The sequence below is a fragment of the Lissotriton vulgaris genome, chromosome 4_1 (assembly GCF_964263255.1).
Source record: "Lissotriton vulgaris chromosome 4_1, aLisVul1.2, whole genome shotgun sequence".
Lineage (NCBI taxonomy): Eukaryota > Metazoa > Chordata > Amphibia > Caudata > Salamandridae > Lissotriton > Lissotriton vulgaris.
Window position 1 is genome coordinate 684,856,285 of NC_141691.1, and position 21,403 is coordinate 684,877,687.

The window sequence follows — 21,403 nt, forward strand, 5'->3', positions numbered from 1 at the left end:
ACAAAACTGTTTGCGGTGAAATACAGGTAAATCAATTTTGTTCCATATACCCATTGCCTGGACTGGCCACATATGGGCCAGTCTACGGAAATGGGTAGGTGGTATTTTTCCACATGTGTCATGCATATGTGTACATTCAACACATCTACACGCAGGCATCGATCGATATGGAAATCCATTGCCCACTGCTGCAACCATACCGTAGACCCCGCGGGCAATTCGTAATATGGCAGTTGGAAGATAGCCAGCCCTGCAGTCTTCTAGCGGACAGCAGTTGTTTGGGTGGTTGGACCATCACACTCGTAATCAGGCCCCAAATCTATGTATGGCAGCAACAGCAAAGCTACTTGCTTTTAATTGTTTCCAAGCCTGCATCTTAGATGCATGTGTGGTTGCACAAACATGACTATAATTGTAGTCACCAGCTGATCTATGTTTTGAAAATAATTATATTGCTAGGTTTGTTGTTATTGATACAGACCGGCAGGATTTTGATTTGTAAGAATATAAACACAAATATATCCATGCTTTTGTGAAAAAGATTTGTCTGCTGGATATTTTTATTAAATTGTTATGCGTTATTCTGGCATGACAGAAATTACTACTATGTTCTCTCTGTATAATTTCTTCGTATATGTTGCCCCATTATCGGGATCCAGATAATTGTCATACATATATTTATTGCAAGAGATTACTTTTGGGAACAAATGAGTGCCTAAAGCTCACCGCCATTCAGGAACCAGTCTATCATTGTGGACCTGGTTTATGTAGAGGTAGATTTACCCTGAAATCTAAATTTTCTCTTTTTTTTGCAGAGCTGTCAATAATAATGTATTCCTCAAACAGGTTTTTTCTTAGTTGCATAAGGAAGGGTTAAAGTGTATGGGGTATGTGTTGGCGCCTGCTCGTGTGTGCGTAAGTATGATGTGTCTAATCTGTTAATGACGGTGCCACAAGCGGGGGATAACCCTGAACCTCCGGAGCACAGACTAAGCATGGGCGGAAAATCCGTTCCGCTCGCGGATTTTGCGGATTTTCGGTAAATTCGCAATCCGCGAACTCCCGCGAATTTACCGAAAATCCGCAAATCCGCGAGCGGCGGATTTTTCCGGGGGCAAAAGTTCAAAACTTGCAGCCTGGCCTGTTGTAACTATTTTAGGATGGCGCCGGCAAGCTGCCAGCGCCATCCTAAAATAGTTACTAAGTTAGCTTCAACAGGAAGCTCTAATAGATAAAATAAAGCAGGTGCTCGATTTTATCTATTAGAGCTTCCTGTTGAAGCTAACTTAGTAACTATTTTAGGATGGCGCTGGCAGCTTGCCGGCGCCATCCTAAAATAGTTACAACAGGCCAGGCTGAACTGATCTTTCTCTGACCTTTTATGCACACAAGAGGCATGTGAACTCGCATGGAAGCCCCGCACGTTTGCCCCGCGCACACACTCGCGGTTTGTACCGTCTTCCCGCCATTCACCCACTATGATGGACAGCTCATTCAAGGGACCCCTGCGCCCTTCGGGGCGATTGCATAGTAACACACACATGGGCCCTCGAACTAGTTGATGCTCAAATTCAGTGACTCATTCATTAGCCCAAAAACAATCATGAGCGTCTTCGAGGCTGGACAGGTGTGCCTCTTCCCAAATCTACCGTGGAAAGTCAGCTGTGATGCTGGGTAGAGGCCTTTGCATCCTTGACTTTCATGAGCGCAAACCCCGTGCTGTTCCTGTGACCAGGAGCTTCTTTCTCTTCATATTATTGTGTTTGCACGGGTTGCTGCAAGTTCGCACGCGTTTTGTACAATTTCGCAATTTGCGAAATTGTACAAAACCCTCGCGAACTTGCAGAAACCCGTGCGAACATAAAAAAAAAAAATCCGCAAATTCGCGAGAATTCGCGGATTTTGCGGATTGCGAGTTCGCAAATCCGCAAAATCCGCGAACGCGAGATCCGCAAAATTCGCCCATGCTTAGCACAGACACATGGTCAGCAAAATGGCAAATCTCCTGTGCACACGTCAACAGTGAATGCAGAGCAGTGTCTGTGTATTAGGACTTTAAAACATTTGAGAAAACAATCAATATAAGTTATTCACATATAAAAAAAACATTCCAACAGTATCATGTGTTCTCTGTGTTTAATTCTGATCGAATGCACAGCCAACACGTGTTTCTTCTGGGTAGTAACCCAAGACTTCTTCAAGACTTGTAGGCAAAATGCAAGGTGGTGATCAATCTCTCCACCAGCTTTAATTCCGTCCTGGCTGGCCTGTCAAATGGAACTTCTGGAAATTAAATGCTGGTCCGGATTTATGGACCAATGGCATGAACCAGAGGAGTATCCCTCCTGGTTGGAGTCCCTGGGCTCACGCGGCAGTCTGAGTAATAAGCCTGGAGCCAAGGTAAATCGGGAAAAGGATGCAGAGTCCTGTAGGACATGCCTGGAAGCAGCGAGTGTGCTGCACCTTTGAATGACTGCAGCGATAACCGGAAGTGAACTGTTATCGCCGCAGTAATTCAAATGTGCACGTGTTGGCTGAGCATTCAATACAGTGATACAGTGCCCACATTGTTACATTGCTCCATTTCAATCTACAGCATTATCCATACACAAATGCTGAGATCCGATCAATCAATAAGAAGGCTTATGCTGAAGTCAATAACTCCCATTTATTGTCCTTCATTTGAATCCTTCTGTGGATTGCAGATCTTTCTTTCTTATTTGCTTTCGAGATTTTTATTCTGTTTTTCTGGCTTGATCCTCTCTGAACCTCTTTGCTTTAATGACTTCTAACTTCTTTAAGTGATATCTGTGGGGCAGAATCTTGTGGGGCTGAAGAAAGTGGCAATAGTGCTCAGAGTTCACAGAGATAGCTCCAGAGAAAGTAATATGGAGGAAGAGAGAAAAACATATATAGAGGGAGATGGGTGAGTGCCTTGTTGACCACCGCATGTGAGGGGTAGGGAGAGAAATAGAGCTGAAATGGAAGAGAGGAAGCAGCACTGTGTGAATGTGTGTTGTGATGGAACGTGCAAGGTAAATGATCCTTTTTGATATGACATAGGATATGGCTTAGGTGTCAAGTGGATTGGTAAAGGGGGAGACAGAGCTGTGTGACTGGGGGTTTGTGAACTGCTGTTATATCTGTTGTGGACTACAGTAGACCATGAACCGCCTTTGCTGCCTGTTGGAAAACGAGACAGTGTCTGTGAGGCATTCATAAATAACATGTCACATTTGTCCTTCACTAGGAACCAAACACCCTAGTGTAGCCTGACTCTCAGAGGGTAGCATTGCAGACCAGTCTAAGACTTACTCAAGGGAGCTGGTGTGGGCTGGTAAAGCCATTACAGGTGCTCAGAAATAACACTCAATAATTGATTGTCCAGTCTGTACTTTGCTTTATGAAAGTAAGAGTACATTAATTAACACACACCACTTAATACTATGCACAATTTACAAATATACATAAGCAGTTGGAATTACTTTGTGGCATTGCATAACATCTCCACCCCTCCTGCGGGGGGTGGGGTTTAGTACCACCACTCCCAGGTAGGCACATCATCTTGCACCCTAATGCAGTGCGTTAACACAACCTGGAGAGAGGGCCTTGCCAACTGGCACCATGCCAGTGGCGACCCACCCCATCATCTCAAGGAGCATTAAAAATAGGTACACCTGCCCTGGGGACACATAACCCTGACTGAGCATCTCATACTGACCATACAATATGCACCTCTACATCTTGTGGCTAACAGTCTGGGTTGTTCCTCCCCTAACGCAGAAGCAAGAATACATGTTTGGGCATCACTTTAAATGAGGTACTTTCATAGCTGATAACAGTTGTAATGCATTGCAATCACAGCCTCTAAAAGGCATCACAAGTAAAATCACCGGCTTAAGCATTTACAGCCAGACACCCTAGCAGAAATGTCTGGCAACATAACCCACCTTGGCTTATGACTCCACCTTACCCAGGAGCTTCACCTAACGCATGTGACTTACAGTCCCTCTAAAAGAAATAACATTGGTAAATGCACTTTCATGCAGTTGCACCTCTTCACCTCCAGGGGATGCCCTTCTCCAGACTTCCCCAGCACAGCCTTTCACACACTGAGGCAATCCTTATGGCACCACATCTGTAGAACGAAAGCTCCAGCCCCGGGGAAAAGTAATTGCTGGCTGAGCCCTTAATCAGTTATTTCTTTTAAGTCCCCATCAGACTTAGGAAGGAACTCTCTTCCGTCGTGCTGGGGGAGACTGTGTTGCTCCTGCAGCTCCCCCTGCACCTTATCACACCTTTGGCGGTGACCCCGTCCTCCGGGGGCCATGGCGAACCAAGGAAAAGCTGTTTTCGCTTGCAGGCTGGTCTGGGCCTGCAAGGCATTATGGGGCACTTCTCCTTGGCTACGGGAATAACACAGCAGCGGCTCCCCCGATGAGCAGGGAGAGGGGTGCTGTCGGCCTCCGGTTGCCTCTTTCCTTCGTTGGAGGGTCTGGTCCCACCCAGACCCCCAGGTGAATGATGCAGCTCGGGGAGCCCACCACCGGCTGCTCATGCTGGTTTTGCAGTGCCTGGTCCCACCCAGACCCCTTTCCCCTCCTCTCTGCGGCCCGGTCCCATCTGGGCACCCCGCACCCTATATACGTTGGAGGGCAGTTTGGGAAGCCCACCCCAGCTGCCCTCACTGGCTCCCTGACTGGCCAGCACCCTCGTGTGCTGCCGCGGGAGCCCGCACATCTCTTCAGGTCTGCCCGCTGCTGCGGGCAGACGCGAGTCAGCCTCCGGCCTGGCGGGTCTTCGGGGGGTGTGACAGTACTCTCCCTGCCTTCCCACTGCCGCGGGGGAGTGCGGCTGCACACCCCCATCCTCCTCTTCACAGGGATGGGGTACCAGGCCCCCCCAAAGGAACACCTTGGTGGGGAGCTCAATGGCGCTCCTTGGCTTTGCTTCACTTTTGCCAGGGGCCAGGGTGGGCTCCTGGCACCCAACGGGGGCGCTCCCCTCCTTATATTCCACAATTTGGGACCCAAAGATGGGATCCCGGGCCCCGCTCATCATTTCCTGGGGGCGCGATGGCGCTCCCCGATTTCTGGTCTCATCAGGGGCCAGGGTGGGCTCCTGACAACCCTCATGGCCAAATTTCACGGGGAGCACAACAGCGCGCCCAAACTTTTCTTCTGGTGGGAGCAGCCCCTGGGACCTGACCCACCCAGAGGGCACATCTAAGACTGGCGGTGGAGTCCCACACGCTTCGTCATCGTTCCCAGTCGAGGTCATAGGTTGCCTACATTCTGGGGGCATATCTGAGTCCCCAGGGTTCCGATCTGCACCATTTTCACCTCTTCTTCCTCCTGTTGGAGCTCCCCAGCCACTGGGAGCACTTTCTTTCACTCTCTTGGTCTCCAGGAGGGTAAGTTCAGCAGAGAGCGGTCTTCACTGGGTCCCTGCACCAGCCTCTTGCTTCTCCTGGGCCTCTCTTCTCCTTGCGGTTCTGGTCACTTGTCCTGGTCTCCCCTTTTTGGCGCAAGACAGGGTCCTGGGCCAGTCTGGATGTTCTTCCTTCCAGCTGCCCATGGTGTCAGGCTCCAGCACCAGTGGTTCTCACCAGACCACACCACAGAGAGACCTCCTCTTTCTGTGCAGACTCTTTTTAAAGAATGTGGAGGGGCTGGCAGGCTGTCTCTGTTTGCCCTATCACACAGCGACACATCCCCTCTCTGCCACTGCTCCCTTCTTCCTGTCCAAGCCTCTGGGTTTGTTCAAAATGGCTTCGTCCAGGGGTCTCATGCCACATGGTCTCTAAGAGACCCTTCTCCCCTGCTGCCTTTTCTCCTGAGCAGCTTAGTGTCAGCTGTTGATGGATGAACCTCTAGCTCCACCCATCTTCTCTTCTTGGAGTGGAGGCCTTCGCCCTTGGAATGCTTGTCATGCAGGGCTGGGCCTCTGATGCTACAGCTTGGGGAGGAAAGTCATTAATTCAGCCTGGTAGGGTCAGCCCCATCCAGGCCCTGGTTATGAGCTGACTCAGAGAAATATGACATTTCTGGGTGACCCAAAAGCAGTACAACTTTGACTTTGGACTCTGCAGAATACTTCTTCTCACATATATTACAATGGACTTTAGTGCATGTCTGGAATTTGTAGGCCCCAGGAAAGTAAAACTAGCCCATGTGCTCCCCATCCTCATAGGAGAATAATGGATTAAAAATAGTAACGCACACTGACTTTCCCTCAAATATTTCTTCCCATTGTAGAAAGCCATTTCCATGTCACCATCCATATCTGCATAAGTAATGCCACACCATTCAATTTGTAGCTGCTCCTGGGCTGCACACACCAGGAATTTCCCCTGCGCAGCCCTTACACTTGTGCACACGCATGGACACATGTGTTTGCATGTAACCAGCCCCTTGGTCTGGCTACAGCGCCGTGATCTACTCGCGCCAGGGGTACACCAGTAAAATACACATGCAATCCCGTTCATCATGAGTTCACTGCGGGTAAGTCTCAACTTATGAGGCTCTTCCACAGTAAAAGCTCAACAAATAGGTGTTCAAAAAGCAAAAAATCTGGGCGGTCAGATGGTCAGAAACACCGTCTAACACTGCCATGTCCACTTGCAATGGTACTCTCATTTGGCTGAAGACCACATGAAATGCAAAGGAATTAACAGCTGGTAATGTCTGTAGCAACAACTAACCTAATTTCCTAATAGAATGATACGTGCAACTACAAAAGTTCACATCGTTTACACAAGGCAGAAAATGCAAATCAAGGTATAATTATACCATTTAGGTTCAATACACAAAGGAGTCACGTGTAAACACTTAGCTGTCTTTCCTTTGCCCTAATTATTTTAGAAATTTAGTAAAGGAGTTAGGAGTTGTAAAAAACTGTTGGAAGTCTGTTCGGCATAATGCAAATTCTTATACTGGAAAACCTGTATAATACTTAAATGAATTGTTATCAAATAAATTTGACCTTTACACGTTTGTCCTTTAGTTCATTAATAGAAAAAAACTCTCCATTGTTTTAGAAAGAATAACTCAATAGATTTAGGAAGCACTTGCTATTTAGTGACTGGGCTGTTCTCTTATACAATGTGCCGATTAGTTTGGAGCATAGGAACATGTTTCACAACATTGAAGTTAAAGTGCAGCTTAATCAGGGAACCAGATTTCAAGTATAGACATAAAAACACAGTCAATATTTAAAATTAATTGTTTTACCATTTTGAAACAAATGTAATGAAGTTTGAAACAAGAGGAAGTGGCACTAGAGGGAAATTTAAGAGAGAAAGAAACAACAAAACTTCTGTTACTTATCATCATCACAGTAAAAGGGTAAACAAAATCTGCAGATTGGGCATAGCTGAAAACTAAATTGCCTTTAATTTGACAATTCTCTATGTAGTAGCCTAATTCTAAAACATCAAAGATTTGTTTCAAAAAATGCCTTAGCCATATAGCAAAGTGTACATAAGGGCGAGTTTGAATATGTAACATTCAACAGAATTCGACAGAATCCTAAGCTTGTTTTGTTTAATTGATAAAACATTCTCCTTTACGTATTAGATACTTATCTATTTTCTCTCTGTGAATATTCACTTGTAACAATTGTATCTGTTTGTGTAACTCATTTTGCTTCTTGCAAGTGTTCTTTCATACCTTGAAAAAGCTGTTGTTAATTGTTTCTCATGGTATGAGATAAAATACTCAAGTATTTCATGCTTTGATAAGCACATTGTAAGTGTTCAGTTATACCTTGAGATTAGTATCACCCACTGCTGCTCATGGTATGATCAACCAAATCTAAATTCTATCTTTGGGGCTATTTTTGTGTACAGATAATTATGATAAGTTCCTTCCATGCCTCCACTGACATAAGATGAGTCCTTAAGGATTTGCAAATTGGTTTTGAACTAATTATTGAGACTTTTTTGAAAAAATATGTTGGACCTACTAAGTTATTAATTCTCATAAAGACTCTTTCTGTCTTTCAACTAGGAAAAGTGTGCATTATGTGCACAACAATCAAGTCCTTAAAAGGATTTGTATATTAAAGGTAACCCTTCGAATTTTCATAAGTATCTCTACAGAAACAGATATATGTTAGCAAGAATTTAGATTTTAGTTACTAAAACATGAAAATCTTTAATATATGAATAAGTAATTTTTCAGACAACTCATTTTTGTGTTAGGATCACACTACTAAGTAGAGAAGTGTCAAGTTAAAGTCAATGGATTTTTCATCTATGTATTGTGCAATTTGTAGATTTTGTTTACACTTATCAGGTAGTGATTTAAATAAATAACTTCTGTTCAAGTTTCTCTTTACACTTTAATTTCCTTCTATTGACACTTCAGTTGGATTGACAACTTCATTATTTTATGTTATAACGATCTAAAGTGTTGTTTTAAGGTGGACTGTGTTTTATGTTAATGCCCTGATGAAGCAATGCTATAGCTTAAATGCCACGAAACGTGTTTAACAAAGAAAGAAGGGGGTAGGGCTTGTATCGGTAAGAAAGGCTAAGCCCTTCACATTGTGTACAAGGAAAAGTGCCAATGCTAGCGGTTAACACTCACACAGACCTTGAATTTTGTGAGCGCGCAAATCAATTAACGTGATTTGCCATTTACTTTTTGTAATATTTATAAAAAAATTAGCAGGTCATTTATATACATCAAAATCATGCACAGTAGACACACACACATTAGAGAACAATGTGTCAATCCTTTAGCAGGAACTTGAAACCCACAAACCATTTCACAGGACATCACATGTAACAAAAACCACAATACAATACTATGTCACCAATGTGTAAGCATATGCCAATGTTTGTATCCTGGTTCCTAATTAATATATCAGAAAAAGAGCTGGACCGATTCCAATCATTTCATAGATCATGCCTAGAGGGCCTATACCAGAAGCAGAAAGAACAAATTCAAATAGTGGCACATAACAGGGGTATTCCTTTACACTATTTACATCATTTGCCCTGTAAACCCAAGTTCACTCATTGAAAGCTCGCTGGGTTGTGTTGGCATTCTCTTTATTAATTGGCACATTGTATAAAAATGTCCAGTTTATAAATGACAAATTCTAATGAAAACAATTGAGTTATTCTTCCTAAATCAATTTAGCTTGTTTCCAATATGGCATAAATAATAAATGAGTAAAGCTCAAAGACTTTTGCTTAAGGCTTTATCAAGCCTTTCTTGTCTAAGATATCCACCATTATTAAAGGAGGGAAAGGATACCATTCCTGATGGCTACTTTCAGACTAATTAGTGGAGTTATCCCCTTTTTCTTTTATAGTTAAGTAAATTCCTGTGTTCCCCACAAGGCTGGGAGACTTGCATACACATGCATGTAGACAAAAGTCATTAAATGGAAAGTATGCCATGTTTTGTTAGCAACAATTGAAAAACTATAAACTTATTTTTTTCTGTGGGAGTATATCAATACATAGTGATTGGAAAAAAGGCTATTTCACTATATATGTTAAGTCCTTACTCCTGCGCTGTTTTTTCTTCTGGAAACAGAAGTGCCATAAGAAGCTATTTACTGCAGCAATGACCAGAGATATATAGCTATCAAAATCTGTTGAACTGTTTTATCATATGCATGGTGTGTTAATTAAAAATTAAAATACAAATTTAAAGCTCTTGTCTTTTACTTGGATGAATCCCCCATTAACCTCCATGATGCCCCCTAATCCTTCCATCTGCTAGTGCTAGCCAGGTTGAATTTTGGAAACATTTGTTGCGAGCTGGCATGAACTTTTGGCCAAAACTTCAAACGTCTATGAACTTCCACATTATCCCCCTACGTGGTGCATGCTCACAATACTCACAAGCCACTAAAGGAAAATCTATGCCAGGCCTTACCAGTGTGGCTTCTTTTGTGAACCATGAGCACATTGGGACCGATGCATATAATCCCACAGACATCACATTTTAGTTTGCCGTTAGGAAGTCGAATACCTCCAACTCCTGGCAGAGCCTTGTGTCCTTGGCCGTCGTGTGAGCCATTCATTTTCTCTCCCGAGGCATCAAGCATTCGTAAATCCTCTGCACATTCTTCCCCATTCATGTCACAGGCATGCCCATCCTCTTCATCACTCTGGGTCTCTAGTTTAACATTATTGGCTGAAAGAGACAACACAAAAGGGCACTCAGCTTGTAGTTAGAACAAATGGACACCATTAAATGCACTAACAATCTGATACAATATGCACAGTCGTATCTACTAAAACATCATAGACAACTAGAAAAGGGTTGTGCACAGAGTAATAGCCAAAGCTTCACCTCTAGGACCTTTATATAAATTTTTATAGAAATACAGTGATATCATGAAGCATATTCCATTCACATAAGAAACCATGAAATCCAGGTAAGAAGATTAAATTCACTATAAGCATATTATTCATGTATAATATGTGATTGGCATCTCCAATGCGGTTGCAAAAGGACTTGGCAGCCTTTCCCTACAATTTTTATGACATCCCAAATAATAGAAAATATGTGACACTGCAAATGAGGTAATGCCATCAACCTGGGTGATATAGCCTAGCATTGTAGAGGATATTGCAGTTCTCTATAGTTTACACTTCACTTTGGTTAGTAACCATATTTTAACATGGCACTTTCTACTGTAAGTGCTTTCTACAGAGGTTTTTTTTTATTTGACATTGATGGAAGTTAAACTAAGCCAGGAGTGCCAAACATAATTTCTTGAGGGCCAGATCCATGACTGATTTTGAGGATTACCATTGGTTATGTAAGTAAATCTCATTTACATTTGTGAGTAGTCGGGGAAGCCTCTAGGACCCCAAAGAAGAGGGAGCATCTGGGATGCTAGAGAAGAGGGTCGAGCTAGTTTTGCAAAATATGCAGATTATTGTCAAATAAAAGAAATAAAATAAAATATGTGCAGCAACTTCTGTACAAATTGTAATAGCCCACAAAGATGTTGTTTTCCGTAGAATTCAAGCCAGGGCAGGTGAGCTCAGCAAAATAAAAATATAGCAGAGGTGGCTGCTACCTGGCATAAGTGGTGGGGTGGGCGGGGGTTTAAAAAAATAGAAAAAGATTTTTTTAACTTACCTTACTGGTGGCGGCCTCTCCTCTGTCCTTCTTGCCGACGCAGGAATAGAAAGCACCCAGGCTTCCAGACTTCTCTAGCCAATCATGACGCTGCTGATAGCAGCGTTGTGATAGGTCTGAGCGACATGGCTCGGCACTCAGGAGGAGAATGGGCGGCTGGGCCTGTTCTTCACCAGGATGTGTATTACAGCCTGGTGGGGTACATGTACGGTGTGCAGGACTGTTTGGCCGGCCCAAGATGGCCGACCAAGCACCCATTCACACTTGGCCCGTGACACCAATCCTTGCCTGCTCTTTGGGCAGCCCATCCATGCCCCACACCTGGAGATCGGCTAGGGAAAATTAAAATGATAATAGCCTGGCGTTATTATTATTTTATTTTTCTTGTCTAGCGATGCTCCTCCGCCTTAGCGGAGAAACCGCCACTGGATTGTAGCCCCCTTTGGCGCAGATCAAACTCTACAATATAGAGAAAGACCCTCCAAGTTACTTTTCAAGGAACATTTTTTGTTTGAAGAAAAAATGTATCTTGTTCATGCCATCACTTGATCATTTTAAACTTGACAATGTGATTAAAGTGTATCCAGCAACGCAATCACTGGTTTAAGAGTTTTACTTGCGGTATAATAATTTCCACAAAGGCCAAGACAGTAATTAGCCTTTTGATTTCCTACATCTTACATACTGCATACTAGTTTTTAACAAGTAAATTGACTGCCTATCCAACACCTCCAGCCTGCAGTTCTACATTGGGATAGATCAGTGCTTAGTTTGCAAAAGAATAAGTGCTGGGGCCCAAACATTTGTTAGGAAGCTCGGGCCGGTGCCACCGAAAATCAGGGCTCCGAATACTAAAGCTGCATGCATAGTCATCATTCCACCTTATGCCTCTTTAATCCACCACAAGGTACTCCCTGCCCCTTTACCGCACTCGTGCAGGTTCTTTTTCATCCATGCTTTCTCTTTTTGCCACTCTTCCTCTTCCTTTCCCCCTTTTGTATTTTTTTCTCTCTTGCTCTGGATAAATGCTGTTGAGGAAATATAAAAGCTGGTTCCCAAAAATGAGTGCCAGTGAGCCCCACCTGCAACCATTGTCTCATATAAAGCAATGGGATGGATCACTTTAAATATTAAAACTTCTTCCATAAAATGCTTTCAATATAGTCCAGCTTCTTTTCTCTATGTATTTATGTTAAACTAGAGCAGCAAAGTTTAAGTATGGCACAATTGTCCTGAAAGCCAGCAATGGGCTGAATTATGATTACCGGTGTGTGTAATTTTATGTACGCAAGCATAATCTATAAATAAGAAATATAAAAAGAAGTGGGAAGTGAGGAAGGGTATAGAATGAAGGTGGGGGATGGGAATAAGATAAAGGAGAATATACATACTGTTATAATCTTTACTCTATAATAGTCTTTATGAAACTGTTTCTAAATGTATAAAGGACATTGTTAAGAAATATCAATATCAATTTACAATAAGGACAAATATCCAAGGGAATAAAAATGGGAAATCATTTAAATAAGCAAAGACAACAAGTAAATCATGGAGGTTTTTGAACTTCGTCCGAGGTTTGAAGTAATAGAGCGCTATGTGAGGCGATATCAGTTAAATATGTGGTTATAGGGAGCCATAAAAGGTCTCTTTTGATGGACACAGAAATAGGGGTATCATAGTAAGTGTCAAGCCGGTGATGAAAACAGACTGCATTCCACCAGGCTCTAAAAGTGACTTTGACAGCTTGTTTCCAATTAGACGTTATTAGGTGAAGAGCTACCGCCAATAACAAATCTATGACTTTGGAATTAGAAGTATATTGGGGTCAGCAAGTTGATAGAGAGCCTAGAAAAACATTGGAAGGGGAGAAGGGAATTTTTGTTATAAAGATTTTGTTAATCTGAGACCAAACTAATTGCCAAAAACAACTCATAGGGGGACAATCAAAAAGCATATGGTGTAAATCCACTTTTGTGCAAGGGAAAGACTAACAAATAGGAGCAGAATTTGTAGTGAAGGAGGCTAATTTTGCAGGAGTAAATAAAAGATGTTGATAAACAATATAGAGGGTTTGTGACATATTAGCAGCTCTGGAAGTTTTATGAATTTTGAGCCACAACTTATCCCAAAAAGGGGTTGTCCAACATTCCAGGAGATCACTTTCCCAAGCCAACTCAACCTTTGTTTTGCTCCTATCAGGGGTTAGAGATAAACACTTATATAACGATGAAGCAGAGGAGGAGCTCGATAATAAGGGAAAGAGCGTGGAACAGCTTGGTAAGGGGGAAGCTAATGCCGGTAAGGATCGAAGGTATTGACAGAGTGAAGGATACCAAAGATCATATTGAGTTCTATAGGAGGAAGGTAAGGCAAATTGTGTTTGAAGATCCTGAAAAGATAAAGGGACATTATTTAATTAATAATAATTGTGAAATCCAAAGTAACCCCTTATGTCTCCAGGAAGGATTATGCCAAATGGGCTGTTGATCTAACGAGGAAAGAGCAGAATAAGAGGAAGGCAGAAGCGGGGTAAGAATTTTACGAGTGTGAGAAATGACTGGGCTTCGAAAGGAAGAAATATTGTTGGTACAGGCAAGATATTCTTCAAATTTTAAAGGCGTTATAAAATAATTTTCTATAGTCAACCAAATAGGGGAAGGTAAATTAGGATCAAGGGAAAGCCAAAGGGAAGATTCTTTTAATGAGAAGACATGATGGTATTTTTCAAAATTAGGAATTTTTTGACCACCAGAGGTTTTTTCCGCCTTTAAAGAGGATAGGGCTATACGTGGAGATTTGTTTTTCCAAAGAAATGTTGTTGAAAGATGGGAGAAAGCATCATTTTAATGGAGTCTAGTTGTCCCCACCAGGAAAGAAAAAGTGGATGCCAGCGATCAATAGAGTCGGTTAGAGTTTTAGTTATGTGGTCAAAGTTTAATTGGAGTGTTTCCGGAATGTTTGAAGAAAACCGCAGGCCTAAGTATTTTATCTTTGAAGGTTGCCAAGAAAAACCGGCTGAAGAAACACCAATTTTCTGTCTGCCCAGGGCTCTGTCCCATTCAATCCAATTTAGGGCCGGCCCTGATCATCATCATCATAATCAACTTTATTTCAGTTCATAAAAAATATTAAAGCTCAATTACATAAAAACATGTAATGCATAATGAAAATACAGCAAATAAATGTGTAAAAATCAGTTGTTAGATCAATACAATGAGCTTAAAAAACAACTATAAAAGTGTAAGATATTGAGCTCGAACCATGTATCATACATACCACCAGAATTAAAGCCTACACCATCCATCAACTCAACATAACAGGCATAAAAACATCAATAAATATGGAGGTAAACCCTGACCAGTCAATCTTAATGTGTGCAAATTCCTCTTGAGCTGTGCCAGGAATGTATATTGCATGGCTTTTGAAACTCTTTTGTTAACACATTGTGTAGTTGTCTTTGGTGCCTTTCGAAGGTGAGGGGAAATGTATTTAATGTACAGTCTTTACACAGACGAGCACCCGTGCCTAATATGGGTACAACCTGCAATTCTAATGAGGATTATGACTGGGAAGTGTCTGAGAAGAAAAGATCATATGAAAAGATTCAGAAAGTTGTAGCCACTTATTTGCGAGCCTGAATCACAAAGTATTTTCTGTGACTGGGTATCATTCACTGCTGAATTTCCAGGAGAGGCAGCAAGCTCTGTGACCTAGGTCTAAAAGTACTTAAGCTGAATATTTTATTGCTCTCAGCCAGGTAGAGCTGTTCTATACCCTTTGTCAGCAGACATCTGTGCCAGATCTCAACGTAATAAATTTTACTGAGTAGTGATGTCATTCTTATTACAGGTGAGCAGCATTGTAACACATTTCTGTATGCACAATTATTGCTTTTTTCATCTGCTGAGTGGTAAGTAATGTTATAACCAGATGTGAACAAAATAATTTTTTACATGATTGCAGCAGCAAACTGGTATTAGGACCAATATTTTTCTGTAATTTGCATCTCCATCAAAAGCCTTCGAAGTAGTCTGTTTTTTCAGTGTGAAATCGTTGTGTGATGTTGCTGCTAAACCAGGATTCTGGCATTTTTAGGGACTTTTTTCTCTCCTCTTCCTGCGTGCACACTTTGTGGGGTTCTGGTATTTCTTACTCACTGTCATCATCCTTTTGTGACTTTATGATCAGAGCTGCGACTTTGAAACTGTGTAACCAGGTTCGAGTCTCGGTGTTGGTTCAACATTTAGGGCTCGATTCCGATCCGGTAAAATGCGCTCCGAATCGTCGTACGGAGCAATTTTCCCCGTACGAATCGTACCCGTACACGTCCCCGTACGTACGACGAAGTATGATCCGTACCAGGAGCCAAAGAACGTACGAGTCGTACAGGACTCCGTACGACTAAAATATCCGTACGAGTCTCACTCGGAAGCCGCTGTACGTGACATCGCTACGGGTCGCGGCTGGTTTTTACGACCCAGCAAGTACGATTCGTGTCGGGTACGCACTATACGAGCCTTTTTTTTACGGGAGCTGGAAACAGCCGTAAACGCATAGTTCGCGCCGAAACAAGTACAGAACGCCCCCCCAGGGACGCCGCGTACCCCACATGATCGCCGGGGTACGCGCCGTACCCCTGCGATCATGTGGGGTACGCGCCATACACCCAGCGTACATGGGGTACGCACGTACCCCATGTACGGTGGGTGTACGGTGCACACCCCATGTACGCTGGGTGTACGGTGCGTACCCCACATGATCGCAGGGGTACGGCGCTTACTCTGGCGATCATGTGGGGTACGCGGCGTACGGTGTATGCGATTGAGCGCTTTTCCGTACGGATCGCCCTTACCTGACGCGGACCGTACGAATAGCGTCCTGATCACCCGGTCCGGATCGTACTCGCCGGGTCGTACGGTGTGTTTACGATTCGTACGGAAACGGCTCAGGATACGATTCGTACGGGGGATTTTTTTTACCGGATCGGAATCGAGCCCATTGTGATTCTGGGCACATCATTTAATCTACCCGTGCCTAAAAAAAGAGAAAATCGGACTTTGTGTAATATAACTGTAATATAACTGGAGCTCCTGTAACACGTTCCCATGGTTTAGGGTTGAGTTAGCGATGTATAAAAATGCAAAAATAAATAAATAAATCCCTTGGCCTTTCATGATGCTATGATTGTGGAGTTTAAATCCACCTCATGTCTGGTTGATGCTACTGTATCACTCCTGGTATTCCTGTTTCAATCCGTGTATCCCCTGGCTTCAGCAGACTCCTATTGGACAGCTCGGACGGTCCCACAAGTAGCCCCTCCCACCTCAGGAGAGCCAGCCTCTGCCTAAGCAGGCAGAAGCAGCAACGCTCCGAGCCGATCAGCTGTCAGAAATGCACACTTCTAACTGCTTAAGGCTTACTGGGACATTCAAAAAGGGATCACTGACAAAATATCGACCTACAAAATATCGACCTACAGGAATATCGATGCAAAAATATCGAAGGTAAGAATATCGACATCCTATCTACAATATGGTAAGTACAAAAATATCGAAAATAAAATATAGATGCTAAAAATATCGATGTTAAAAATATCGTTTTTTTCTGTCAAAATATAAATGTAAAATAAAGTAAATAACACTAATAAATAAAATCAACATAGTTAAAAATATCTAATAATGTTTAAAATGATTAAATAATACATATATAAGAATAATACATTAATTAAACATATACAGAAAATATATAATATATATGTACTTAACAATAAGTTGTAATAATTATTTTAATAATTTATAAAATGATAAAAATAGTATGAATTACAAATACATTTACAAACATAAAACAAAAACATAAATAAAAAGTAAAGAATTATGTTTAATAAATTTAAAAAATGTAATATACTTTTAATATTTTTAAAATTAATTATATAAAACGTTGGATAGCGTAGGGGTAAAAATTACTAATCCCACTCCAAAAAGTGCAACAGTAGGGAAAGCGTTGGATAGCGTAGGGGTAAAAATTACTATTCCCACTCCAGAGAGTGCAACAGTAGGGAAAACGTTGGATAGCGTAGGGGTAAAAATTTCTATTCCCACTCAACTTTAGGGAAAGCGTTGGATAGCGTAGGGGTAAAAATTACTATTCCCACTCCAGAGAATGCAACAGTAGGGAAAGCGTTGGATAGCGTAGGGGTAAAAATTACTATTCCCACTCCAGAGAGTGCAACAGTAGGGAAAGCATTGGATAGTGTAGAAGTTAAATATAACATACTTATAAATAATTGTTCTAAATAAAATATTTAAAAAAAATATTTTTAAATAACTACATCATTTGCAAATCCCCATTGATAATTACTAAAAATATAATTACAATTAAATAATTAATTAACAATAAATTAACATTAAATACCAATAAATATTAATTAATAAATATAAATAGCCAAATAATATTGAACACTAAAATATTTTTCTAAACAAAAAACATATTAATAATTACAAATTGATTAACAATTAAAAAATGGTAAACAGTAAATTTATTTTTGAATAAAAAGTATTTTTTATAAAATATTGTTTACCAATGAATAAAATAAATTTCCAATTAATAAAAATGAATTAACAATAACAATTATCATTTACCAATTATTTAGAAATAAAATAATTAGCAATACCAGTCAAAAATAAATCCCACCCAATTCCCCTATTAACCCACAACCCGCTCCAGAACTTAAATGCAAAAATTAATAAAAATTAATTTACAATTACTAAAAATGAATAATTAATTTAATATAATTAACTTACTTCCCACCCGATTCCCCTATAAACCCACAACCCACTCAAGTACTAAAACATAAAATTAAATTACAAATAACATTTTTAATATATAATAAATAGTACACATATAATTTAAAACAAATAAAATACTGAACAAAAATATATAACACATACATATAAAATACATAATAAAATACATAACAACAAACAAATATCGATATTAGTAACATCGAAATTAGTGACATCGATATAATTGATATCGATATTACTAACTTCGATATTACTTACATCGATATAAAAAAATCGATATTACTTACCTTAGGGTCGATATTCTGTCCAACGATATTCTTGACCTCGATATTCTTCACCTTCGATATTTTCAACTCGATATTACTGTAGGTCGATATTAGGGAATCGATATTTTGACTGTGCACCTTCAAAAAGGGTGTCAATAAATAACTTAACTGTTTCATTTGTTTACTCTGCCGGGTCCTCTGACTCTCTGAAGGGACAGCCTCGAGATATTAGCTACATGTAAAACAAGGGAGAAAAATGAAGGGATCTCGCAAATGTAAAATTAAACAAAAATATTAAGGAAATGGAATGAACTAACACAATTTAAACATAATTAAAAGGGAGATGAAAGCTTCATAGTAAAGGAAAAAGCAAGGAAATAATGCACAAATTAAAGAGGGAACAGTTAATAATTTCAGGATTGAAAAAGAACAAGAGAAAATGCATGACAGGAAAATGGAGAAATAAAACATTTTGGCTTTTTAATAAAAAATATATATTCAAAGCCTTAAAGATACTACATGGACAAAAGTAGCAAATTCCTTCCTTATTTGCATGTAGACATGTGTCTGTTGGTGATATCTCATGACAAACACATACTATCTAAAAGAGGGTCTAAGGGCTACTTTAATGACTCCAAACTGGACACATGCCCCCAATAGAACTACTTGCAACAGAAAGTATCCAGGAGTCACAACCCTGTTTTCATACTTTAGACTCAACACTATATGACTAGCAAACTAAATTGTGAGTTAAATATAATTAGATATGTAAACACCATCTAGACACTCATATCTATGACATACAACCCAGGTAGGAAAATTTTCCCATCAGTTGTCGTTCTGTGCCACCATTATTACATCATTTGGGTACTCCTTACCCAGGAGTTAGTATGAAGTCCGTCACCCTAATTAAAAGGTGAGGGCTATATGAGTCAGGAGATGTTGGTAATAGTGTTGTTACTGGGTGGTGTCAGTATGGTGTTGGTGTTTACAACTGAAAAAAAGCATAATATCTACTCAGCAAGTGACCACTTGCTGAGTAGATATTATGTTAAATCTACTTGTTTTTTCACTGTTCACTGGTTTTTAAATTTAGGGGTCTGAGAGAAGCCATTAAAATTTCTGTTCTACTCAGTTCCACCAAATTTTACTCACTTCACCTATCTTCACTTGCACTGTGATTAATTCTAAGATTACACAATGTAAGCAGGGAAGCTGTGATGTATCCAGGCTTTCTGGTTTCACTTCGTGAAAATCAGCCACTAAATTGGTATGCGTTTGTCTTATTATTATGTTTAGGCTTTGTTTTCACCTCTTTGAAGATTTTTCTGCAATTTTTATAAAACGCAAACTCACCGTAAGGCATTGGAGCACTTTATATCAGCAATATTTACATTAAACGTATTCACATTTCTTTTGGCACGGGGAGGTTTGCCCTCAGCAGAACCCCTACCCCCATGGACCATGCCTGGAACCTCGGTATCCCTCTCCATGACCTGATAGGTCAACGCTGTCACCTCTACCTGTTTCAACACCCTCCGCATCCTACGGAAGACTTTCAAATGAATCCCCCGAATCAAGGAAGGCCATCACCAACGCACTCATAACTAGCAGGAAACACCCTCTACGCCGGGATAAATAAGTCTTTACTCCGCAAACTCCAGACTATACAGAACACCGCAGCCAGACTCGTCCTCGCCATCCTTCGACACAATTACATCACCCAACACCGGCGAAACCTCTACTGGCTCCCTGTCGAGAAGAGAGTAACTTTCAAGATACTAACCCATGCCTACAAATGCCTCCACAACATCAGACCCCAATATCTCAACAATAGGATTTCCTTCCACGTAGAAACCTCTGATCCGCCGACCTCACCCTCGCCGAAACCCCATGCATCCACAGAGCAAGAACAGGTGGAAGAAGTTATTCCTACATCGCAGCCAAAACCTGGAACGAGTTTCCTATCGACATCAGATGGGCCCCCACCTTGCACAACTTCAGGAAGACCCTCAAGACCTGGCTCTTCAACTGAGCAGAGCTGTCCCCCCCATCACCTTGAGACACTCACTGATTGATTGATTGCGGTTAAGTGATTTGCTCAGAATGTTGAGCAAATGTTGAGACTTGAACCTGGATACCAGGTTGCAATGCCGACAGCTCTGGCCGTAATTGTCTGGATAGAGCAGAGACAAGCAGAAGGGTAGAGAATTTGGTGCCTGCTGCCTGTGTCCTGGGTCATAAATAGCTGGTAATGTTTCAGATTGCTTAAGTGTAACATTTTCTTATTTTCAGTGTAATTATGAGTGACATTCAATGACTATGAGTAATACTTTCTTGCAAGCAAAATCAAGCAATGAAGATGAGGGAAACATATATAAATTTCAGAAATTAAACCCATTTGAGCAACAATCAACTCTAAAAAGATCTGGAAACAGCTGGAAAATACCAGAAATGGAAGAGAATTAGTCACCTTGCAACTTCATTGTAGTTAAACAAATGTGTAACCATGATATTAACAGACTACAGGATTGGTGATGCGAGCAAAAGCAGAAGGAAATAATATCTTCTAAAAATGCAAATATGAACTATAGCATAAAGTACAAACAAAAGCTGCATAGCTGATCTTAATTACGTTCGGGAGCCTTGTGCACACATGTGAAGGTCAGACGACCTGGTGAGCTGATGGCTATAGAGACAATTCTTGCGGGTCAGGCGCAACTGCTCCAGCCTGTCAGATTACAAAACCGAGCCTTCCTTGCTTTCCAGAAACTTGAGGGACAGAGGATACCCCTCTAGAGAGATAACCAGGGCACGTAAACGTGCACAAAACAACCATAGGGGGGCCCTCCTTGAGTACAACACTAGGGGGCCTATTAGGATGGTGGGCGGATTGCCTCCGCCAGGGTAGCGGTGGCCACCGCCACCCTGGCGGAGGCAATCCGCCCGCCATCCTTCCCTGCATTCCCCCCACCATATTACGATGGCGGAGGGGACCGCAGCGGTTGGAAACACCGCCCGCCTGTTTTCCGCCCCGGTCGCCTAGCGGCCGGGGCGGAAAACCTGTAACATGGTGGCGGTGTCTTGTAGACACCGCCGGCCATATTACAATGTGCATTACACAGTGCATTTCCGTGGCGGCAATGCCGCCACAGAAAGGCATGCATAGACTCCCTGCGGGGGCCCCTTGCGGGCCCCCTGGGAGTCCGTGGCTTGGGGG

The 21,403-nt window shown here is 41.6% G+C and overlaps 1 protein-coding gene across 12 annotated transcripts in view; it reads right to left on the bottom strand.

The window, feature by feature from the left end:
* The window catches only part of IKZF1 (IKAROS family zinc finger 1), a 296,300-nt gene that overhangs the window by 73,613 nt on the left and 201,284 nt on the right, over positions 1–21,403 (bottom strand). For 6 of the 12 annotated variants that reach the window (XM_086964976.1, XM_086964971.1, XM_086964972.1 and 3 more), the window contains one exon: positions 9,897–10,157. The exons of 3 other annotated variants lie outside the window; for them this stretch is intronic. In XM_086964976.1, the coding sequence (XP_086821102.1) occupies positions 9,897–10,157 (261 nt within the window). The remainder of the gene's footprint in view (positions 1–9,896; positions 10,158–21,403) is intronic. 3 more of the 12 variants (XM_086964977.1, XM_086964975.1, XM_086964973.1) reach the window with 1 other exon arrangement.